Source organism: Dasypus novemcinctus, chromosome 27 (genome assembly GCF_030445035.2).
Source record: "Dasypus novemcinctus isolate mDasNov1 chromosome 27, mDasNov1.1.hap2, whole genome shotgun sequence".
Taxonomy (NCBI): domain Eukaryota; kingdom Metazoa; phylum Chordata; class Mammalia; order Cingulata; family Dasypodidae; genus Dasypus; species Dasypus novemcinctus.
This window is the reverse complement of record NC_080699.1, coordinates 51,119,561-51,145,362: the sequence shown is the minus strand read 5'-3', so window position 1 is coordinate 51,145,362 and position 25,802 is coordinate 51,119,561. Positions and strand designations below refer to the sequence as shown.

The following is a 25,802-nucleotide window of genomic DNA, read 5'->3' as shown; positions in this document are numbered from 1 at the left end:
AACATTAGTGAACTTTCAGTAGTACACAGGATAGTTGTATCATGTCAGATGTAAATATGGTTTTGTTATTGTCTTTATTTGGAGATAAAGTATAGTTTATCTGAGATGTCAGTGGGTGTCCAATTGGCACTGGATAGACAGTTATGATTAGTTTTATGTGTCAACATGTCTAATTTGTGTTCAGTTGCTTTTCTCAAGCTGCCCTAATTGTTTCTACAAAGTTACTTCATAGATGGGATTAGTGCCTAAAATGATTTGACTCTAAGTGAAGAAAGTTACGATGAACAATACGATTGGGACTAATGCAATCAGTGAAAGGTCTCAGAAGGGAGAAGTGTATATTCCAGATATCATAAGGAGTACTTCCACAAGACTACACCTTCCACTGCCTCCTCTAGTTCCAGCATAAGGAATACAGACAGAAGATTTCAACTACCCTCATACTGGAATTTCCAGGCTCTGCACCCTCCTTTAATCAAATGAATCATTTCCTTAAAAGAAATCTCTTCCTCTATATATATTTCTGTCACTGGTGACCCCTGATTGACCCTGATTCTCTATAGAGCTTCCAAAGAAGAGGATGGGACCATGGAACTCTCTTTATTTTTCCATTTTTAAAACAATTTATTGAAGTATATCATTCGTACATGAACATACATAAGCAGCAAGTGTATAGTAAATTCGTGGACTTAAAAAACAAATATGCATAACATGACACAGGACTCCCATAGGTCATGTATCACAAACACGTTGCATTGTTGTGAAATGTAATACATTATGTAAGAGTGTGGTCTAAGTAAAATTATACTAAGTATACTTTAAGTATAATTATAGTAAGTATAATTTGGAAGACTTTTCAGTGGTATAATAACTGAAGGAAGAGAAGATATTTGAATAGTGTTGAACTAGTTTTGGGAGGAGATCCAAGTTTTGGTCACATATTTGAAAAATAGTGCAATTTTAGTTTCCCAGCTACTAAAAAAATATCATTCAGTGGAACGGCTTCAACAGTGGAAACTTACTGGATCATGGATCTCAGGCTCGAAGTCAAAAATTGAGGTGTTAGCAAGGTGATGCTCTCTCATAAAGACCTTTGCCTTCTAAGGCTGGCTGCCAGGGCCTCTTGTTCATTGGCTTATCTGTCACATGACAATGCAAAGCACATCATCTTCCCTTTTGTTTTCTAAATTCAACTGACTTGCAGCTTCTGGCTGTTGACCATGGCTATTTTTTTTTTGTCCATTTTCCTTTGCTTGTAAGGTCTTCGGCTATTTTGGAATAAGGCCCACTCACATTCACTTTGTATTCCATTTGGGCATACCTTTACTCATACCATCTTCAAATATACTAATTACAAATGGGTCCCCACCCATGGGACCAGGGGTTTGGACCTGAAGTTGCCATTTCTGGGGCACATGATTCAGTCCCCAATACCTTCCTTGAGAAGGAAGTTTCCATCCCATATGGACAATAATTCTATGGGAACCTGTGATAAGCAGAATTTTAGGATATCCCCAAGAATTCCCATCCTCTGGTGTATAGTATGTGCCTAAGCCCAAGCTCTGTGGATGAGATGAACTTTATTCACTTGATTATGCAGTGGATCACAACAAGAACCAGGGACTCAAGGCTCCTGGAGGAATTGCTAAACCCCTGTGTGGTCAGCTTGTATCTTTGTATCTGCTCCATAATGACATGCATAATGCAAGCTCTCTTTGGAAAAGAATGCCACCTGCTATAAAATCAGCCCATTCTGAACTTGTGGTAGTTTGGTCAGTAGGACAGAGAATCTTACAGAGGGATTTTCCTGGGATCCCATGACCATCAAAACTACCTGTGTTCTGAGATGGTTCAGCTAATCATGGAAATATGAAGAGATGCAATGAGGACACTTGTGTCATTGCCAATGACTTTACCTGTCCTTTTGTAATTGCCAATGACTTTGCAGCTTTTGTCAGCCTTCATGGTGAAGAGGCTGTGAAAGGGATATTGTAACACTGATTGCAAGCTGACTCCACCACCAAAGAGTTATACTCAAAAAGCCAGTGGCAGGGACCTTGAATGTTTCCTTTAATAGGTTTATTCTCTTACCAGAGCTGCCCCAGCCCCAACAATCCCCAACGTACAGCAGATCGTCAGAGTGACCAACACCATGGCTTTCCTTGAAAACTGATGGGGCATTCTGACTTCAAGATCCACCTTTAGAGTCCTGAATATCAACAAATATAAAAACATAAAACTTTTATTTTCAATTTGTTGAGTGCATTAAGCACTTCAGCCTTCCTTCCTAAATAAGTGATAAAGTACATATAGAACATGAAGTATATTATATATATTCCTTAAAAAAAAATTATGCTGAAGTTTTTGAAACAATTCACACTTTGTATTATTTAATCATTTGGATGGGTTGCATTGGTGTTATGTGGTTTGTTTGTATTTCCTGTTGACTTAAAATATAGCTCTCCTGTTTAATGTAGAGCATTGGTGGTCAGCTGTGTTTTCCCTACTCTTTCCCCAATACACATATGTCACTCCCACCTGTACCACTCATTGATAGTTGTAGTGATTCATTTGTTGTTGTTGTCGTTGTTGTGTCATCTTGCTGCATCAGCTCTCCGTGTCTGCGGCACCATTCCTGGGCAGGCTGAGCTTTCTTTTGCACTTGGTGGCTCTACTAATGAGGCACACTTCTTGCATGTGGGGCTCTTCTTCACAGTGGACAACTCTGCATGGCACGGCACTCCCTGTGGGCATCAACACTCTGCATGGGCCAGCTCCAAATAGGTCAAGGAGGCTGGGGGTTCTAACTGTGGCCCTCCTGTGTGGTAGATGGATGCCCTATCCACCGGGCCAAGTCTACTTTCCAAGAAAATTATTTAAGATGTCTATGAGAAGTGTTATGTTACACCTTCCTTCAGCAGAAGGGAAAAGTAAGTGCAAAGTGCATGATATTGGAAAAGAAACTTTTAGATCAGTGATATGCTTGTACAACTATCCTGCCTCCTGTTGTTTTCTACTATTTATTCCTTAGTTTAAGTTCTGCCTTTTGAAGAAATACTGAGCAGCCAAACTCTCACTTTTTCGTATGACAGCCTTCAGAATATTTGAACTTCCTCATTTAGCTTAAGTTTAAACATTCTCTACTTCATTTATTCTGTATGTGCTCAATATGTATTGTTTCTTTTTTTAAAGTTTTTTTGAAGATACATAGATCACACAAAATGTTACATTAAAAAGTAGGTTCCCATATACCCCATTCCCCACAACCCCCACTCGTCCCACATTGACAACTTCTTTCATTAATGTGGTACACTTATTGCAGTTGATGAGTACATTTTGGAGCACAGCTACACAGCATGGATTATAGTTTATGTTGTAGTTTATGCTCTCTCCCAGTCCATTCATTGGGTTTTGGCAGGATATATAATGTTCTGCATCTGACCCTGCAAAATGATCAAGGACAAATCCAAGTCCCCAAAATGCCCCAATATCACACCTCTTTTCCCACTCCCTGCCTTCAGCAACTCCCATGGCCACTGTCTCCACATCAGTGATATAATTTCCATTGCTAGAGTCACAATAGTTCTGTAGTAGAATATAGTAGAACAGCTCTCTGTTATGAATTAAGCAAATCAAACTGTCTGAGAGAGTTTGAGGCTGGAAGATAGGCTTACAGGAAATAGTTGGTGAGTGAAAGGTTGTGAATTGTCACCCATATGGGGGAAACCTATGATAAATTAGAGGTAAGTAGTTGTGCGTGAAGGGATCCAACAGGGGCATAGGGATACTAACGGGTTCGGCTTTGCATGGTTGAGGTGAGGATGGGTCAGATGGTCCAAGGAATTGGGGGAGGGTGGGTGGATCAGGTGAACAGAGGAGATTGTCAGGTAGTGGTTGAAACTGTAATTTTGAGAAAACTCTTTAGAAAATATAATAAGGAAGGGTTACCGGTTTAAGGTGTTTGATGTGTCTTCTGGCACAGGGTGCCCCTGGGTCAGGCTTCTAGGGAGTTTGTAAGTGCTCATCATGTCATAGTGTGTTGTATATGTGAGTGGAGCCCCATACAATGAGTGGGAAGGTGTTATAACCCCATCCTGGGGAGGCCTGATATTCTCCCACAGAGGGGAGGCTGTCTCTTAAGAGCATAGGTGGCTCCCGGTGGGGGACAGATTAGTGTGTCAAGCCCTCAGCATTTTTGCAAGTATCTACAAATCTTGTCCTTCAAGAAGTGAAGTTTGGGTGTCAGTGTGGGCCCTAAGGGCAGGAGGATAGAGGAATAGAATAGTTGGAAAAGGGGGTCCTTTGGGGGCAAAGGGAAGTGTTCTGCATTATCCTAAAATGATAGATAGATACAGGGCATGTTAGATATCATCAAAAATTTATAAAGGTATATAGCTTAAAATGTAAAACATAATGTAAACCATAATAGAACCATGGTTGGTACCTAATGTTTCAACATATGTAATTGGATTTAAAAAAAAAAAAAGGAACACCCTATTGATGTATGCAACAGCCTAGATTTAACTTAAGAGCTTTATGCTGAGTGAAAGAATACTTAAGTTCTATAACTGTATATTTACATACAATTCTAGGGTAAACAATTGCAAGAGTTGTTTACTATGAAATATAATCCCTGGGGAGGACACTGATAGTATATAATGAGGTGGCTGTGGACAGTGGAATGTGTGTGATGTGTGGATGGGGTGTGTGTGAATTTCTGAACGTCAAGCAGACATGAGGGCAGCAAATTGGACTTCTCCTCCAAAGGCTCCCTCCATTCCTGACCATCTTGGAAGAATATTCAACACTTCAAGTCACAAACTCTGCCCTTCCATATGTTCCCAAAGAAGAGATAGAAACCAGGGGAAGAAGTAACAATTCAGTGGAATGAATGCCTAGTATGTGCCAACACTTCTGGTGGGCTTTGGCACATGGTTGTCAGATGGTGGTCAATGAGGAAGTTCAGGCAGAATGGCCCTCCAGGCAGTTCTCACTCTGCAGGCTCATGGACATATTTTAGTGATTGGGCATGGAACAGTGTTTGGACAACACCAGAATCTCCCACCTGCTGTCAACTCTTCAACCAAAACAAGGATGGGAGATGGAGATGACACCCAGGTATGTGAAAACATGAGAGCAAAGCCAAAAAGCCCTGGACTAAATGTGATGATGAATTCCATCCCTGACTGAGAAGAGAGACCACAGGAGAGTTGAACTAGTTTCTTACAAGCAGGATTCATTTACTATTTCAAACATCCTGAGCTGAACTATGTTACATCCATTTTCCAATAAAGAACTTGGAATGGAAAGGACTTGGTGACTTTCCCAAAGTCTTACAGCAGTGAATGGTGGAGCCAGGACTCTGTTGTTCCCTCAATATATTTCATTTAATAATCTATCTGGTCACTGATTTAAACACCAGGAACAAGCAGTATGGGAACACACGATGAGGATGCTCTACCCAAGTGGACCCTGCATGACATGGTGCTTAGGAATCTTCTAGACATTAGGTGCTTGGTGCCCACCCCTTGTCATACTGCCTCTGGAACATACAGCCTATAAGTCCCACATCATTTTGCTGAGGTCCAGCTTGGAACAGAGAGAGGGCATCAGCTGGAGAAAGCATGGCCAAGTATAAAATTCCATTACAGAAAGGACAGTAGAGGGTAGACAGCCCCTGGATGCTGCTCACTTTGGAAAAAGAAGTAAAGGTGAAGGAGAAATTGTGGACAGAATTGTGGGTAATATGTGAAGATGACAAGAGGAGAGGGTCCTGATATGTGACTTTCTATCCCAAGCTCTTTGCCAGCAGGGAGCATGGGTGCCAGGAAACCTTGGTGAAAGGGCAGCCTTATCGCTATTTTGCCTACCTGATGCGACACCACCCTGCAATGCAACCTCAGCTGTGTGTGCTGATCTATTGCAGAGGACACACTCTGGGAGTCATGGATTGCCTGAAACCACAAAGTCGATGAGGAAGGAATCAGAACATAGAACTTAGAGAAGGCAGCACTGGCCAGTAACAAGTGTGAGTGTCAGGTAATCTCAATGTCTGTTAGGGCTGACAGGATGAGTCGAGAGACTGGACCATGGACACCTCAATTTGAGAGGTTAGTTAGAGATTGGAGGGTGACAAAAAAAATTTCAGTACAAAGTGGGTGTGCTCTGTGTCTCCTGGATCTCAGGTTTTTTCTTGATTGTATCCTCATATGAAACTTAACATCTTAATTCAGGTCCAGAACATGCCCACCCAGTGCTCAACTAAACTCTCCACACCCCCCAGAATCAAATCCTAGTCACTAAATCCCACATGCTCAGGCTGTCTAACTGTTCTAACCATGGGCCTCGACAAGAGCGCAGGTAGGGGGACGATTGAGTGTCTCAGCACTTCTCCACCTTCATCCCAAATTAAATATACCCTGCACATGCAGGGCAGCCTGTGGCATGCTAAAGAAATCGAAACATTTATTTTTCTGTTTGCTTTTTTTTTTACCATGAAGTTGGTTTGAATTTCATTGGAAAGAATCAATTTTAGACATGAATATAATTTTCTACCTGTGTTCCATAAAAAAATTTCAGTCATTATTTAGGGAGGAGAGGGAGCAGTGCTTGTGGAGTGATCCTCAGAAGAGACCAAAAGTTCCTGAGGCCAGTCCCCTTGGCCACAAAAATTAATCCCTCCCCAGCTACTTGGACTCTTTCCTGCACCAAAATACACAAAGTGACTTCATATCCTCCGTCCCTATATCATATTGCATACAGAGAAATTTTGATGGACTTCTGTATCCTCTTTTACCCCACATTCTTTTCCTGTCCATATTAGCATTAAGAAATAGGCCAACTCTAATTACACATTTAGTAATCCTGAGTCTTAATATGCTATCTCCTCTATAGAGGTGGAAATACACAGATTCATGCCCCTGGGAAGCAGGCCTTGGGGTGTCTACTCAAACCAACCATGCAACACATGACCTGCATGTGCTAAGGACCATGGAAGCTCCAATGTCTACATCCTGTAGGTAAGGAAAGCAGAAGAACACTCGGGGAAGGTGTTGACTCACATATCAGTTATAGAAAATTAGCTGATATTCCAGAAACCAAAAATGTAGAAGAGCAACTTTCCATGAGGAAAGTATTAGGAGATACAGATAATATCCTGATGGCCATCCAATGATGGCCACCCACAATGGAGCCAGGCCTTGTGAGAAGGCATAAGGAAAGAGACCAATGGGGACTTGTCACTAAACAGGAAGACCATGGCATTTCTATTTTCCCAGGAGCAGGCTGAAAGAATATAGACTGAAGCAGGACAGAACTAGGTCAGTCACCTGTGGATCCACCGAGACTGCAGCCATCCGTATCCCTCCACCTTCAACATCCCACCATCCCTGAAGTAGCAATATTGGACATATATAATATTGCAGAATGGAGAGCATTTTAAATCAAAACTAACTTTATATACATTTTCAATAAAACTCCCAAAACTACCACTCCTCAACCCCTACCAAAGGTATCATATTCACATTAGAAACTCTTTGAAGGCCCTCACTGTCCTCCCCACATTCTCTAGAACTGCCAAGGAATAACAGTAGGACCAGGAAGCAGAATGTAGACTCATTTTGTTAAAGCAAGAGGAAATCTACAGTGGGGGGGGGGGGCACAATGGAATGTCTGGTATGTGGAGAGTTTGGAACCCTGCTCCCTACTCTCCACACCAGGGCTTCTTCTTTCTAGGATCCAAAAGTTGGTCACATCTTCTTTTTTGAGATGAAGAGGATTGTCTTGCACCCAGCACCAACATTTGCCTCCCAGAGGCCCCAAAGTCAGCTATGAGGTGGGATTTTCTTCCAGCAGAAGGACCATCAACTAAAGTTGTGTTTGGAGACTTGGCATCAGGATGAGTAGTTTGATTTTGACCTCTTTTCAGAGACGATACAGACAGGGATTCTCCACGTGCTCTCTTGATTCCAGAGGTGTGATACACTCTTCACAAGTCCCCATGGCTGCAGTTGATGTGATGGTTTCAAGGGAATGCAAGGCTGGGGAGCTCCTCATCTCCTCCTCTTCATTGGACCCATCTGCGGGCTTGGATTTGGTACTTATAGGAAAGGTTTCTTGCAGAGGCACCTCATCTCTGCTTCCGAATCTAAGGGAAGAGTGTCTTTGGTGTTGGTGGTGATAAGACATTTATTTCTTTATGATTTGTAGATTGTCTTGACTCCTTGGACAGACAGCATTGTCTTTAAGGAGGTCCAGGCTGTTGTCTGCTCTGCCATCCCAGTGTAGGGCACCAGTACTGACTTGAATCCCTAGAAGTTGGCCATGCTCAGCTTTACTCTCTGCACCATTGCTAGACTTACATGTGGAAGTACATCCAGTTCAGATGTATCATAACTTGGAGGTGCTTCCATACCCTCTACATCTTTCAAGGACAGCAGACGCTTCTCAGCCAGCTGTGGTCAAGGAAATAGACAATTAATGACTGCAGATGTTTCTCACATGAGGTGGCTGAATGTGTGGCGAAGATGACTGCACTGGGCCAGAAGGCAGGTAGGTTTTGTATACATATATTATAGCTTATTCTGCCCATCTTCCTATGCACGATTCCCAAACTTGCAGTCCTAACCACACCTACCCCGTACCTCTCCATAATTTCCTCCCTACTGGTTCTCCATTTGCCCCCACACCTCCCCCTATTTTTCTCCAGATGCCATGCCACCCAAGACAAAGTATGTTAGACAAGGTCATGTAGATTACATGATGTGAGGCCCTCCCACACTTGGTTTACCTGGGTGGGCGTGAGTCCTTCCTCTTGCTGCAGCTCCTCTGTTAGGGACAGAAAGTCTACATGTGCTCCTGGGGAAAGCAATTCTGCCAGAAATTGTGGGTGAATGACAGCCTCCACCTGGGAAGAGTAATAAAAGGGGATTGAGCACACTTGAGAAAGAGTCACCTGTCGGTTTTGGAAGCAGGAGGGAAAGCATTGACCCGGCACCCCAATCTGCAATCTGTGGATGTTTGGGATGATGACCTCCAACAGCTACACATATACACACTAACACATGCACACACACACAAAGACTCAAATACACATACCTGTACCCACTCCACACTGCTCAGGAGATACGGAATAGACCCAAGTTTCAACAGACTGGGAAAGAAGCACAGACCTGAACATGCTGACAGTGCTAAAACTAAGGACTCTGCTAGACACCTCACCTAAAATCCACCCACCTTGGTGATGAAGTCTTCCTCTGCACACAGCTGGTGGATGTAGTTGAGGAGATCCGGGTCTGCATAGATTCCATCACGTTCCTGCTGTCCATGTCCTTCCTCTTCCGATTTTCCATCTTCCCCCTCGGAGGCTGAGTGCAAAGGCCCCACCAGCCCATCCATGAGGTCGGTGTACTCTTTTACGGCTTCAGGTGGGATCTCCTTGGGGGCCTTTGTCTTCAGAGCCTGCTGCTGTCTGCGTTGCCTCTGGCTGGAAACCTTGGCCTTGGGCCCTGACTTTTTTGGATTGGACATTAAAGGTAGGGACAGAGGTCAAGAAGTAAAAGTGGAATGAATCTCCAGCTTTTATTTTCCAACCATATCTTGGTGAGAGTAATATTTTAGGGATAGAAAATGCTTCCACTTGGTTCATGCTAATCTGAAACTACATGAACATTTATAGGATAAAATTTAAAAGATGAATGATCTTAGAGAAGTTTCTGTTCAAGAAAAAGAGGAACTTGTGATATTGGAAGCTATCCCTTCCCCCATCCCCTAATCATCAGGAATATTATATAAATGTGTCCCTTTTGACAGTCAAGATGAGAGTGCAGTTATGACAGCTGACAAAATTGACCTAGCCCATGACAAAGGGTAACTGAGAAACTAGGTTCTCGATGGGTTTCTCCTTTGGAAATACAGAAGGCAAATCTTGAAAGGAATGTAGCTCATGAGTCCTTTTGCCTTCTTTCAGTCCCCTTTGCACCTAGTCTTCTGTTGGAATGTGATGAGCCATACCTGGCTTCTGGCCTTCCATAGTGCCTGGGGACACCTGTGGATGAAGATTTGGAGGGACTGGTTGTGGAGGGCACTGGAAACCTTTCCTCTCCTCCAACATCTGAATCTGCCTCTCTTCTTCAATTTCAAACTCCTTGAACCTAGCATGGGAGGAAGGCACAAGCAGTGTTGACAAGATGGCCTGGCCCACTGTGATGCCTACAAAAAGAGATCAGCACCAACAATAGGGGAAACTAAGTGTCTTGGGAGGGATATCAAGGTCTTGGATAAGTGCTTTTCCAAGAGGCATTTTACTCCTGGCAGTACAACCACAGTTTGGAGGTACTTCTTGAGGTCCCCACAACATCCATTCACCTACAGCAAAACTCATCATCACTTAAGGGGAATGTGAAAGAAATGAATCAATTTGGTACTTGGCAGATTTCAAAGTTGAGACTACAAGTTGTAATTTCTTGACTATACACTGTTTTAACTAGTATCTAGTGGGCTTCAACAAAATTGGTATAGGTTCTCGAATTAAATTAGTCCGTGTGATACATGACAGGATCATAAAGGTGGCCATCATCCCCAATTCAAGGATGTCATAGCAAAAACTAGACAGATGAGCTAACAGTAATCACACGCTGGGATCTGAGTTGTTAATATTATAAATAAAGGAGGGATCAGTGCCCAGATCTAAGAATCCTAGAGCCTTGTCTGTAAACTGAATGAAGACATAGGGTGAAGAAATGCTTGGAAAGAAATTAGAAGGAAACATTATGGAGGGGATTCAATTTGCAATGCTGTCCTTTTTATTTTATTTTTTGTCATTGCTTTGTGTTTTAGCCAAGAGTTTAACATGCAGTTGAACAAATTGTTCACAGGATATCTGAGATCCTGGCTTCCCCTAACCAACCTCCTCCACCTCTAATTATCTGGGATGACAGGGAGCCATTTGGACATTATCTCATGAGGAGAGGTGGGCCCAAAGTTCTATGCCAATAGGCTCCAGCTGCCCAGAACCCAGAGAGGCAGAAACATGCCTTGTCAAGCATATCACCCCTGCAAAGTACCTACAACCTAGAGGCTTAAAGCCATCAGGATCTGTAGGAATTACCCTCAACCCCATCCTAAGACCTTCAATTTCATGACATCTGCAGACCCAATATCAGAGAAGGGTTGATCATCCTATGGAAGAAAGGTGAAAAACTGTCCAGTACTAAAGGTGAAAGTGACTGCACAGAGGAGTTGGTCCTTCAATATCCAGGGAATAGTGACCTAGTTGACACCCCCTCTACAAGTATCCCTTCTATTGACCAGCAACAAAGCAAGACCCCTGCCTGGCTTCATCCTCCCCAATAACACCCAGCCACAAAACCTTGCAAATTAACAAGGATCCTTGGACTCACTTTGCTGCCATCTCGTAGTAGATCATCCGATCAAAGTTGCTTGTGTGCCGCCAGTCCTGCACGGCCCTCTGCAGTCCCTCGTCCAGGCTCATGGTAGGCTTCTGATGGGCCAGTGACCTAAGCACTGGGCAAAAATTCCCCATGTCAGTAATATTCTACATGCACCTTCTCCTACGCCTGTATGATACTACCCAGCCAACATCACCTGAACCCCATCACATCTATCCACCTTCATGATGCCCTTTCTGTGTGTACCCTGTGATTTTAAGTGCATCTCCCTTGTACAATCCCTGACTGAATATTGAATATCAATAAAAGAATAATTTCTAGAAGTCCAGCTCAATGAAATGATTCTTTGGAATCTCTGACTTCCCTTTGTATCTTCAATGGTACTGTGTAGTGAATGAACTGGGAGAACAGTTTAAAAGGAGATTCCGGGGCTATTCCCAGGGGTCAAAAGCTAAGTAAACAACTTCCCAGGTGACTATTAGGTGATTAGTGCTTTGGAAAACGGAGCATCAGAATACGAAGAGGAGTTAATATGCAAAGCCAAGGGTTGTTAAAGCCCATGTCCATGGACAGCCATGGGCTGCCTCAAGATACAGAAGGTCATGCTGCTGCCTGCATTTGAGAGTGCTCCAAGAGTGTTCAAGAATGTGGGAGATCAGCTAACATGGAGTTGAAGAATGTCAACCACCACACCATGGAGCCTAGAGTGCCTGCAACTGGAAGTGGGGGGGGGGGGTTGCATCCAATATCCATGTGGAATCTGAGCCTCCTCTTGACATAGATGTGCAATGAACACAACCAATCCAAAGTCCAGAGAGAAAATGTGGCATTGGTGTGGGAAAAGTGGCCATGGTGGCTGCTGGGTGCAGGGAATGGGAGGAAGAGATGAGATGTGGAGGCGTTTTCGGGACTTGGAGTTGTCCTGGGTGGTGCTTCAGGGACAATTACTGGACATTGTAGATCCTCCCATGCCCCACTGGATGGAACGTGGGAGAGTATGGGCTATGATGTGGACCATTGACCATGAGGTGCAGCGATGCCCAGAGATGTACTCACCAAATGCAATGGATGTGTCATGATGATGGGGGAGAGTGTTGCTGTGGGGGGAGTGGTGGGGTAGGGGTGGTGGGGGTGAGTGGGGACCTCATATTTTTTGAATGTAATATTTTTAAAAAATGAATAAAAAATATTGAAAAAAATATATGAAAACAAGGAAAAAAATAAACATACTACAAATCTACAGTGGCAGAAACTGCATGGTATTAGCACAAAGACACACTGATCAATGTAACTGTACTGAGAGTTCTAATATAGATCCTTCCATATACACTCATCTGATATTCAACAAGGTCACCAAGCCCACTCAATTGGGAGAGAATGGCCTCTTCCACAAATGGTACTTGGAGAACTGGGTTTCCATATTCAAAAGAATGAGACTGGAACACCATCTCACATATTATACAAAAATCAAGACAAGATCGATCAAAGATCCAAAAATAAGAGCCATCGCCATAAAGACCTTGGAAGATAATGTAGGAAAGCCTCTAAAGGATCTTGTATTAGGAAATGGTTTTATGAACTTCACAGCCAAAGCACAAGCAAGGAAGAAAAAATAGATAAATGGGACCTCTTCAACATTATAAACTTTTGCACCTCAAAGGAGTTTGTCAAGAAAGTGAAAAGGCAACCTTCCTACTGGGAGAATAAAATTCAGAAACCATATATCTGATAGGAGCCTAATATGCAGCATAGATCAAGAAATCCTACACTTTGAAAATGAAAAGGCAAAAAACCCATTTCACAAATGGGCAAGTGCTTTGGATAGATACTTCTCCAAAAAACAAATACAAATGACTGAAAAGCACATGAAAAGATGCTCAACATCACTAGTTATTAGGGAAATGAACATCAAAACTACAACAAGATGTTATCTTATACCCATTAGACTTGCAACCATAGATGAAAAAAAAAACAGAAGACGACAAGTATTGGGGAGGATGTGGGGGAATGGGAACCCTCATCCACTACTGGTGGGAATGTAGAATGGTGCAGTCATTTGGATGATAGTTCAACAATTTCTCAAAAAACTAACTAGAGGTCTGCCACATGATACAGCAAATCCACTACTGAATACATACCCAGAAGAACTGAAAGCAAGGACACATCAGATACATACACAGCAATGTTCATTGTGGCATTATTTACTATTGCCAAAAGTTGAAATCAACCCAAATGCCCATCAAGAGATAAATGGATAAAAAGAATGTGGAACATACATACATTGGAATATTGCTCAGCTGGAAGAAAGATTATAGCACTGACACAATGGATAATACAACATGGATGAATCTTGAGGATCTTATGTTGAGTGAAGCAAGTCAGGCTTTGAAGGACAAATACTTCATGACCTGACTGATATAAATTAAGCAATTTGAGCTGACTCACAGAACAAGCATCTGGAAGATAGGTGTACAGGAAATAGAAATGGATAAGAAGACTGTCAGCCAAAACCTATATGGGTGAAGTCTATGATGACGTGGAAATGTGTAGCTGTGCAGTGAAATGACATGGCACGGGTGTAGTGATACTATTGGGTTTGGTGCAGATCTGACAGGGGGTAGGATGGGGAGGGAGAGGTAGACAGTCCTTGGAACTGGGGGATGGCTGAAGAAGGTAGCAGGTAAACACTGGGGACTGGCAGGGATGTGATTAAAAGTACGATGTTGGGAATGCTCTTTTGTCAATTTTACAAGGAAGAGTTACTAATTTAGTGTGTTGGATGGAAGGGCATTTGGGGCAAGGTATACCTGGGACGGGCTTTTCAGGAGTGTTCAAGAGATCATTTTTATGGGTAAAGATCCACAGGATGTTGTTGGATTCCCATCGCGGGGAGGCCTGCTATGTTTTCAAACAGATGGGTGGGAGTCCCTTGAGAGTATGGGTGGTGCCTTATAGGGAAGGACAGACCAATGTGTCAAATCCTCAGTGTTATTGCAAGTTACTGAATCTTGTCCTTCAAGAAGTAAAGCCTGGTTTCCCCCATGGTCTTCAAGGGAAGGGGAGGAAAGAATAGAAGAAACGGGGCATTTGGGGAGCAATGGAAATGCTCTACATGATATTGCAATGATGGATACAGGTCATGTTTAATTCCATCAAATATTTATAAAATGTATGGTCCAAAATGTAAACCATAATGTAAACCATGGACCACCCTTAGTAGCTATATTTCAATATTGGTACATCAGGTGTAAAATATGTACCATCCACATATAAAAATGTTAGTCATATGGGAAGGGGTAAAGGGGGAAAGATGATGGTTATATGGGAGTCCCCTGTTGTAGTAGTTTGATATAATTGATGGATTCCAAAAAGAAATATTGGATTATGCTTGGAATCTGATCTGTACATGGGCATGATTGAATTATCATTAGGGCATTGAGTCCCTACCACTTGGTGGGTGGGGAATCACAGATAAAAGGAATGGTGAAGAACAGAGTTCGAGATTTCTGATGTTAGAGTTTGATGCTGAAGACCTGGGAAGTCATTACCCAGAGGAAAGGGAAGCCAGCACCAGGAGGGAACCTTGAACCCAGAGAAAAGCAAGCCCAGGAACATAGGAAACTCGGAAGCCAAAACCCTCACAGACATTGTGAGACATCTTGCTCCAATAGACTTCAGTGAGGGAAGTAACTTATACTTTATGGTCTGGTATCTGTAAACTCCTACCCCAAAATAAATACCCGTTATACTTCCCAGCAGATTTCCAGTATTTTGCATCAGCACCTCCTTCGCTGACTAATACACCTATATTCTGTATGTGACTTTACTGTGACCTAAAACTTCTTTGAAGACCAAAAAAAAAAAAAAAAAAAGACACTGGAGTAATGGAAGAAAATAAGATCACTGTACATGCAGGAAGATATATATTACAGTGATGAAAGGAAAAACACACAAAAGTTTTAAAAAATTATTTTTCATTATATTTTTAAAATCCCAATTTTAAAATTTTAATTTCTCTAAATTATTATGTATTTTCTTTCTTACATTTAAACCTATCATTATTTCATTCTCCTGTTAATTATAGTTGGTGATATCCTTGGTTTCATTTTAAAGGAAGTTTTGGGTCACAGAAGGGTTTCAACTATGGTAGGGTAGGATCATTGTTGTGGGGTGTCAGTGTGGGGGATATATGGGAGGAAGCTCACCTGGGCATGCATATAAGGCATAAAATGTATTTTAGTGTTCATGGGGCATTTTTACAGTGAGTGAGATTCACACAATAAGGAAAGAATATCAAATTCCCATTGTGGGGAGCTCTGCCACTTTCTGTAATGGAACGGCAAGAATCCCCCAAGTACAGAGGCAATGACTAGTGAAGGAGGATGGTCCATTGATGGGCCCTTGATATTGATGGCTATGCTTGTGAGCCTTCACTCTTGAAATTGAAACTTAGCCTACTATTGTAGGGTGCCTAAGAGTTAGCTGGTGGGAACCACCCTGTGCTCAAAGGTGGCCTCTCTCTAAGCCAAACTCAGCATATAAATGCAATAGCTTCCCCCCAGCATGCTTTATGACTCCCAGGGATGAGTAAACTCGTGGAAATAAACTCTGGAGTATGGGTTACTAAGAAATGGAATGAGGGTTGAGAATGAGAGCTGATGATTGATGTATGTAGTGATATAATTTGGTTAACTGTAATAGAGTGGAAATGAATAGGGTTGAGAGTAACACGTGTAACATATTATAGTAATGCTCAGAGGGAACATTATTGCTTAAATGCTCAAATCAGAAAATAAGAACCTCAAATCAGTAAGTTAAACTTCATCTTAAGATAGTAGAAAAAAGCAAACTAAGTCCAAAGCAAAGAGAAGAAATGAAATAATAAACATCAGAAAGGAAATCAATGAAAGACCAGGAAACCAATAAAAAGCAATATTATGTTGAAAAGATCAATAAAATAGTCAAATCTTGAGCTCAACTGAAGTAAAAGAGGGTTAAATTACCAAAACCAGGAGTAAGGATGGGAACATCACTACTAAGATTATGGAAGCAAAAAGCTTATGAGCAAAAATTGTCTCAGTGGGTCACTAGGGGTCAGAGCGAGTGGTGCCACTCCCATTTCCACCCCTTGACTCCTGGATCCATGGATTCTGGTTGTGGCAGAAACAGCACCATAAAGTGGATGCTGATTTAAAGCATACACAGCCTCCTGGAGAACATTGCCCCAGCCGTGCAAGGTATTGCCACCTAGTTGGCACTGTTAATGAGTCTTTGACAGGCCACTCCACCATTCTCTCAATCTAGCTGCTTCAGCTGATGGGGAACATGGTAAGACCAGGGAATTCCATAGGCATGTGCCCATTCCCGCACATCATTTGCTGGGAAATTAGTTCCTTGAGCAGAAGCAATGCTGTGTGCAATGCCAGGGCGGTAGATAAGACATTTGGTAAGTCCATGGATGGTACATTTGGAAGAGCCATTGCATGTAGGAAATGCAAACTCATATACAGAGTATGTGTCTATTCCAGTTAAAACAAATCACTGCCCCTTGCATGGTGGAAGTAGTCCAGTATAGTCAACCTGCCACCAGGTGTCAGGCTGGTCACCTCAAGGAATGTTGCCATATTGGGGGCTGAGTGTGGGTCTCTGCTGCTGGCAGACTGGGCACTCAGCAGTGGATGTAGCCAAGTCAGCCTTGGTAAGAGGAAGTGCGTGTTGCTGAGCCCATGCATAACTTCCATCCCTTCCTCCATGGCCACTTTTTCCATGAGCCCATTGGGCAATGACAGGACTGGCTGGGGAAAGAGGCTGAGCATTAGCCACAGAGTGGGTCATGTTTTCCACTTGATTATTAAAATCTTCCTCTGCTAAAGTTACCCTCTGGTGAGCATTAACATGGGACAAAAAGTTTTCATGTTTTTTGCCCACTGAAAAAGGTCAATTCACATAACTGTTCCCCAGACCTCCTTCTCACCAATTTTCCCATCATGTTTCTTCCAAGTCCCTGACCATCCAACCAAGCCATTGGCAACATTTCATGAACCAGTGTACAAATGCACCTCTGGCTGTTTCTCCTTCCAAGCAAAATGAACAAGGTGCACTGCTCAAAGTTCTGCCCACTGGGAGGATTTGCCTCACCACTGCCCTTCAGTGATGTCCCAGAAAGGGGCTGCAGTGCTGCAGCTGTCCACTTTTGGGTGGTAGCTGCATATCATGCAGAACCATCTGTAAACCAGGCCTGAGTTTTCTCTTCCTCAGTCAAATGATTGTAAGGGACTCCCCAAGAGGCCAAAGCTGTGGGCTGGGAAGGAGAAAATAGCATGGCAGTGGTGGTGATCATGGGCATTTGGGCTATTTCATCATAGACCTTTCTCATGCCTTCACGACCTGCTCAAGCCTTTCTCATATATATCACTTCCACTTTATTATGGAGTGCTATTGTGCCCTCCTGACTTTATGGTTTGGTGGGTCAGACAATACCCAGCTCATGATAGGCAACTCAGGTCTCATGGCACCTTGATGGCCCATAGTTAAGCATTCAGTCTCTACTAAGGCCCAGCAGGAGGCCAAAAGCTGTTTCTCAAAAGGGGAGGAGTTATCTGCAGAGGATGGCAGGGTTTTGCTCCAAAATCCTAAGGTCAGTGTTGTGATTCACTTATAAGGGTCTGCCAAAGACACCGGACAAAATGATAATGAAGGACAAGTGCCATGTGAAACAGAGTGTCTACAAATGCAAGCAAAACAGCCCTTTCCATCTGTCCCATAAGATCTAAACCGCTTCTGAATCTGAGACAGAGTGGGCATTAAAAACCCCCAAAATGTACGGTTTAGGGAAGAACCAACTTAAGGTGGTCAGCAACCATGGACAAAGTAAACATTAATGTTGTAACAATGGAAGAACATGTAACATTGATGCAAAGATAGTGCTTAGCAGAGGTTCTGAGGGGAGGGGCTGGGGATACTAGGTAGAAAATAGGGCATTTTTAAGGCACTGGAATTAAGTGTAAACTGCAGTGTAAACTGTTGGCCTTGGTTAGTAGTAATGCTTTAATGTTTTATTCATCAATTGTAACAAATGTACCACACAATTGTATGATGCTACTCAGAGGGAAACTTGTGGGTGTGCGAGGGGTCAGTTGTATGCAGATCCCTTATACGCTTGATGAAATTTTTAAAAATATTATCCTTACAGAACACTCATCCAAAACAAAATGTTCATGAAAACACAAACAGATGAAAATAGCATGTGGTAACAGTTTCCACTTATTATCAATAGACCTTCCACAACCTAAAAGAAATACATCCAACAGAAATTAGAGCAAACATTACAGGTACCAGCGGCATGCTAGCACCATATCCCTAACATTAGGAAAAAGACAAAGAAGAGCAGTCATTACCATTTCTATTCAACAGTGCAATGCAGGTCTTTACAAGTGCAATTAAAAAGTTAAAAAAAGAAATGTGTTTTAAAGCTTGGAAATCATGTGCACAATCATCATATAGCCAAAGAAACCCTCCGGAATCTACGAGTGAATTATGAGAATCAATGAGGGGGTAAGTCTGTCTGTTAAAACATCAATCAACCAAAATCCTTTGCATGCATAAAAGGTAATTTAGTATGAGGCTATTTCAGTGTATGGAATATTTCTGTGATTTAGCCTCTGGGTTTTGGCATATTTTGACCAAAACGTACTCAAATTCATTAAATGTTCTTCGTATCGTGAATCAAAATTCAAAACACAATAATAAATATTTTTCTGTTTTCTAAAGTCTTCTACTATTTAGTACCCTAAATGTCCAGAGTCTCCCATTATACAAGATCAGGCAGAACAATTCTAATGCCCTAAAACTGTCCTGTGTTCCTTCTATTTGTTCCTTCTTCCCCTACCCGCAGCACCTATGGTACCCACTGTTTCACTTTCTGAAGAGTATGACTCATAATTACTTGCAATAATATCGAGTACTTGACATAATTGTCTCTTTTCTTTTTATTAGACACTGCCTATGTTCTCGAGAGACTCTTGCCACTCTATTTGAGAACATAGCATGACTCCCCCGGACTGGGATTTAATATTTTCTTGCTTATTGTGTGGGTCTCCACCCACTGAGATAACACATAATGACAAGATGAGCACTTACATATTCCAGAGAAACCTGCCCCAGGTACAACCACTCCCATCCAATACCTACACCAGTAATCTTCCCCTGCCATATTTGCTAAAACAATATTCCCAACACTGTAGTTTTAACCACACATCTACAAATCCCCAGAGTTCATCTGTTCCTGCCCATGACCCTCCTCCCAGCCCATGGATAGTCCAATGCCCCCACTCTACCCAACTCACAGACCAGCACTGCTCATCTCAATATCATCACTGCACCACTGTCATCCTCATCCACTGCACAACTACACCCTTCCACCTTATCATACTTACTGCACATATGGGCATAGGCTCACAAACCCTATTCCCTTTGTGTCCCCTGGAGACACTCGCTCCATGAGACTGCTCAAACTGCTTAATTCAAAACAGTGAGGTCATGCAATATTTGCCCTTCAGTGCCTGGCCCACTTCACTTAACATGAGGTCTTCAAGATTCATCCAGGTTATCCTGTGTGCTAATACTGCGTTGCTTCTTATACCTCAGGAATGGTCCATGGTATGTATATACCACTCTTTACTTATCCATCCTTCTATTCATGCACACTTGGGTTGATTCTATCTTTTGGCAATAGCGAATAACGCTGCTATGAGCATTGGTGTGCACAGATCCATTTGTGCCCCTGCTTTCAATTCTTCCTGTTCTATACCCAGAAGTGGGATTGCTGGAGCAAATGGCAGTTCTATAGTTAGCTAGCTGAGGAAGTGCCAAACTGTCCTCCACAAGGGCTCCACCATTCTCCACTCACACCATCAGTTAATGAGAGATCCCTTTCCTCCACATGCACTCTAACTTATAGTAAAGCAGTTTTCAGAAAAACATATTTCACTTCTATTTATATAGTGGGGAATTATACATTGATAATACTTATTTTTAAAATGAGTCAATTGTGTTAATACATATGAACAAATCATTCAATTAATCCAAAACATACAATCAGTGGTATTTGATACAATTACAAAGTTGTACAGTCATCACTTCGATCATTCTTAGAGCATTTCCATTATTTCAATGGTAATAATATTAAACAAAAAAGACACCCTGTGGCAGCAACTACATAGCAACCATCTACCCACAATCTGCAGACACACAAACCGCAGTCCCAAAACAACCAGACACATGCAAGACTTTCCCTTGCTTAATGGATATACATGGTAAGAATCACAAAAATGCATGGAAGCCTGAAGAATCTCTGACACTAATTATATATTTGCCAGACTTCCAATGTACACTCGGAGTCCCTTGTACAAAAAAATATGAGTTTATGTGGGTATGAGTCTCCAAAACAGAGTCAGGAGATCAACAGAGGGGTCACTCTTATGCATGCCTCAGCAGGGTCCCAGAGACAGCCAGGGCAGATACAACCCCAGGTATTGGTTCTTCTGAGGCCTCCAGAGACCTAGAGGTTCTATGGTCGTGGCAGATGGAGTTCAGTGCCATGTCTGTTGGCCCTACCTTGGAGTTGGTGTTCCTGAGTGGGATGGAGTTGAACTCAGATATGATCTTTTTTCGGAAGCCAATCCTGTTACTTTTACCTGACCTGTGGTTGGCACTGGGGCTTAGTGTATACTCAGGGGACCTGAATCTCTGGACTGTCCATGTGATAGCCAGGCCCTGAGCCTCAATATACCTGCAGCTCCTACCCTCTATTTTTTTTTTTTTAATTTTTTTATTTTTTATTGACTTTGTAATAATATTACATTAAAAATATATATGTGAGGTCCCATTCAACCCCACCCCCCCACCCCCCCTCTCCCCCCCCCCAACAACACTCGTTCCCATCATCATGACACATCCATTGGATTTGGTAAGTACATCTTTGGGCACCTCTGCACCTCATATACATTGGTTCACATCATGGCCCATACTCTCCTCTATTCCATCATGTAGGCCCTGTGAGGATTTACAATGTCCGGTGATTACCTCTGAAGCACCATCCAGGGCAGCTCCATGTCCCGAAGACGCCTCCACCTCTCATCTCTTCCTGCCTTTCCCCATACCCTTTGTCCATTATGTCCACTTTTCCCAATCCAATGCCACCTCTTCTATGTGGACACTGGATTGGTTGTGTCCATTGCACCTTTATGTCAAGAGGAGGCTCAGATTCCACCTGGATGCTGGATGCAATCCTCCCATTTTCAGTTGTAATCACTCTAGGCTCCATGGTGTGGTGGTTGTCCTTCTTCACCTCCATCTTAGCTGAGTGTGGTAAGTCCAATAAATCAGATTGTAGGTGCTGGAGTCTGTTGAGGCTCAGGATCTGGCTATCACATTGTCAGTCCAGAGATTCAAATCCCCTAAATATATCTTAAACCCCAACATTAACTGCACCTCCAGCACATTAGCATGAAAGTCTTATGAAGGGAGATCCCATCTGAGTCCAGATTCATCACACATAAACACCATTTCCAAAGAGGGGCCATCTGCCCTGGTAGTTAACCCCATCAGCCATGACCATAACTCCCATGTCCTACCCTCTATTTTAATGAACTTACTCCAGCCAGCAAACAGGGAGGTGAAGAAGGTCAACCACCACACCAGGGAGCCAAGAGGGCCTACAACTGCAAGCAGGAGAATTGCATCCATCAACCATGTGGAACTAAGCCCCCTCTCGATATAGAGGTGGAGTGGACATAACCATCCCAGGGTCCACAGGATGGAGGAATAGAGTACGCATTAGAGTGGACTTACTGATATTCTATTCTGGAACTCTTGTGATTAGTAATGGAGGAAAATGTAGCATTAATGTGGAGGAAGTGGCCATGGTAGCTGCTGAGGGTAGGGAGAGGGAAGAAGAGATATGATGTGGGGGCAGTTTCCCTGGGTGGTACTGCATGGACAGTTGCTGGACACTGTAGGTCCTGCCATGGCCCACTGGGTGGACTGTGGGAGAGTGTAAACTACTATGTAAACCACTGTCCATGTGGTGCAGCAGTGCTCCAAAAAGTATTCACCAAGTGCAGTGAATGTGCCATGACGATGAAAGAGGTTGTTGATGTGGGAGGAGGGGGGTGAGGGGGTGGGGGCTATATGGGAACCCCATATATTTTGAATGTAACTTTAAAAATATATTTATATAAACCCCAGAATTCCCAGTAAAAATTAATCTTTAGTACAAAAACACAATCTCTAAACATCCATGGACAGACAAGCACTTAGTAGTAAACATATCCTCGTATCCCATAAAAAATACACCAAAACTCACAAAATCCCCAAATCAATCCCATAGACTCTGACAACAACCAAATGCATTCAAGACAAACTCGGATATTACCAAGTACTTAAGGAACAGTCAGTCTCCCAAGCCCTGTGAACACACACCTACGTACGATGCCACAGAACCTGAAGACGAAGAGCAACTTTTCCACATGCTCCTAAATCTCACACACGACACCCCGTCTTTCAACCAAATGGACACAATAACCTCACACCCCAAATACAAACTCACACAAGCCTCCATCTTGAGAAACTATGAACAGAATGTGCCCATAGGCCCTGATACATTCAACTTCACAAACCCAGCCCCCCCACACAAAATCCAGTCACTCCTCTCCAAATTTGGTCCACACCAAAAACGAATGCCCTGAACTCCCACCCAGGCAGTGTGAGCACATATTAATGCCTATGCTCTGAATAGACACAGACCCAATTCACACCTCACAAAGAGACACATATACAATATCTCCCTTTACCCTCCAAATAAACAGAACCACCCAAAAACACACATATGCAAAAGTTTCCAAAGTGGTCCACAGTGTTGCTAGGCAGAATATTTGCTGTTCCTTTCTGCAGTGACTTTGATGAGAAAATACTACAACCTCCTCCCTGATGAACCCAGAGGTGGCCATTGGACTTGCTTTGTTCAGTGAATACCCACAAATTACTAATGGCCAGTCTTCCAATGCATGCATTAGAAGGGTAAACATAGCCTTGTGAATTAACACACACTCCAGAGTTCACCTGAACTGCCTACATTCTCCAAACCTGTAGAATCTACCTACAAACTCCCTGAATTTTCACATAAATTGTCCACAGCCCTAGGACACCCAGCCCACAAGGCTTCATGTATATATAGAAACCTCCAACACCACCCCATACATGTATTTACCATCTAAGAATCTCCCATTTCCGTAAACACACCAGCATCTCACACAACCTGGAGAACACACACACACACTCAGAATGCATGGAGGTGTGGGCTGGTGTAATTGAGAACCTCTTATATTTTTAAATGTAATATTATTCATAATATATGTATCCTCAAGAAAATACAATAAAAAAATAAAGCATATAAAGAAATGGCTCCGAGCCTAAAAAAGGATGAGTTTTGTGAAGAGTGTCAAGGGCCACAGATCTCTCTGCATCTGCACGGAAGGCCTCCAGTCTCTAGTAGATGGGAATGTAGGTGGGAGACAGCCTAGATGGCAGCACCTGCAGAGATTGTCAGGACAAGGAGCCACTTTCTCCAGGTCTCGCCCTTTCCCAGGAGGCTCATAATCCATTCCTGATGGAAGCATGTGAGAAACGTCTGCATAACTCAGTTCAACTGAGGAAATGGCAGACTTTCTAGAGCCACAGTCCACCTGGCCAGCTGAGACAGTTTTGGGGTCTATGTAACAATTCGACTACTCCCTCTGCCCATACGCATTTACCTATCTTTTTATAGAGGTTCTTTACTAACCATCTTGTTCAATAACCTCTGAATTCCTGATTACACTTTAGAGATTCAAACAGATATAACCCATTTCTTCATTCAACAATTATTTATGGAGCATCAATGTCATGGTAAAGATGCCTCATGCAGGTCTTACATAATAGTGCAGGAAACCAGATATACACAAATATCTAGTCTGGACTCACATGCAGACTGAATTTCTGAAATGTACACTCAGAAATGAGATTTAGTGCTATAATCCTAGTGGACTCTGCAGATAGAAACTGGGGAATGAAAATAAGGTTGAGTGTTAACAAAAAGCCCTTGATTGAAAATGTAAGAGAAGAATTGAATGCTCAAGGAGAGAGTCAATTTCTTCCCATAAAATATTTACCCTACACTGGAATCCTCTTCCTGGGATATCTGCACCTGGGCACTGAGGTTCAAGATATTTTCCAGGTATACCACTTATCCATTGCCACAATAGTGCAGATAAACAAACTACTGCAAAGCTCAATTGATTACAGCCATAGGTGTAGATTTCCCTCAGGTGTCTGAGGGTGGGAGTTTGCAGCTTGGCTCTTCTGGAAGTTCTCCTCTGATCTAGGCTCCTTCACATGTCAGGGTTGACTATAGAAAAGCAGTCTGGTCCACATCTCACCCTCAGGAGGAGAGCATGAGCACATGTACCTGTCACTGACTGATGTGCAAGGGCAAGTCCCAGAACCAGGTCCCAGAGACAGAGCGGGAGGCGCTGCAGTGTGACAAGGGGAAGGGCAAGGAGGCCTGGAGGGAAGCACTCTGTCATTTTGCCTTCTGCCACAGGTAGCTGTGACTTCTAACTCACCAAGCTGTACACTTGGGGAAGAGACTGTTACTGCATCTTACTGGACTCTTACCCTGGAAGGCAGCTAAAAACACATTCTCAGGTCATCTAATCCTTATTCAGCAAACGATTCTTTGTGGCACCCTTTGTGCAAACACTGTGAAGGCTGCTGTGCAGATTTCAGAGCTGAATGGGTCAGGTCCCAGTGCTAGAGGATCGAAATCACATAGAGGGTTTTGTAATTAATTTTGTTTGGAATCAGAGTGGAGTGCATTAGGGGACTGGGCAGTTGTGTTCTACCTAGTAAAAGTAAGAAGGAACATTTTTATGAGAACTCACAATATGCCAATCACAGCTCCTAAAAATCTAATCTACTAAGTACAATATTTACAGCTCTACAGAGCTAGCAGTGTTATCCTCATTTCACAAAAAAGTGAGACCTGGCTCAGGGGGGGAGACTATTGAAACAGTCACAAAGGGCATGGAATCCACATGTGGGAACCAAACTGGATCCAGGCTTTCTGGAAGCAGAGGCTCTGCTCTAGCCCTGACCCCAGGCTCCCTCTTGATTGTGTTCCCTGAAGCTGGGGAAGGACAGGATGCAGAGAAGTCACCCACTACAGGAAGGACACCTCACGTACCTCCCTGGGATGGAGCTACCTCCAACAATGCTGGCCCTCAAAGGTCAGGACCTCTCCATCAAGGCCTTTTCCAGGTGACCCCTCTCAACAGGGGCAGCAGTTTCCTCACCCAG

At 42.9% G+C, this 25,802-nt stretch overlaps 1 protein-coding gene and 1 pseudogene across 2 annotated transcripts; one reads left to right on the top strand and one right to left on the bottom strand.

The window, feature by feature from the left end:
* Positions 1–1,617: 1,617 nt before the first annotated feature.
* On the top strand, positions 1,618–2,173 carry LOC131276273 (COP9 signalosome complex subunit 8 pseudogene; annotated as a pseudogene).
* Positions 2,174–7,660: 5,487 nt separating this feature from the next.
* Positions 7,661–25,185, bottom strand: LOC131276233 (NUT family member 1-like). 2 transcript variants are annotated; one of them, XM_058289037.1, is made up of 6 exons: positions 25,122–25,185; positions 11,400–11,523; positions 10,012–10,151; positions 9,235–9,510; positions 8,789–8,905; positions 7,661–8,453 (listed from the first exon to the last, which is right to left on the bottom strand). In XM_058289037.1, exons 4-6 carry the CDS (start codon positions 9,394–9,396, stop codon positions 8,310–8,312), a joined length of 423 nt encoding a protein of 140 aa, XP_058145020.1. In that variant the 5' UTR covers positions 9,397–9,510; positions 10,012–10,151; positions 11,400–11,523; positions 25,122–25,185; the 3' UTR covers positions 7,661–8,309. The 2 variants fall into 2 exon arrangements, with proteins under 2 accessions (XP_058145020.1, XP_058145019.1); XM_058289036.1 differs by lacking the exons at positions 10,012–10,151; positions 11,400–11,523; positions 25,122–25,185 and having other exon boundaries at positions 9,235–9,695.
* Positions 25,186–25,802: the final 617 nt, after the last annotated feature.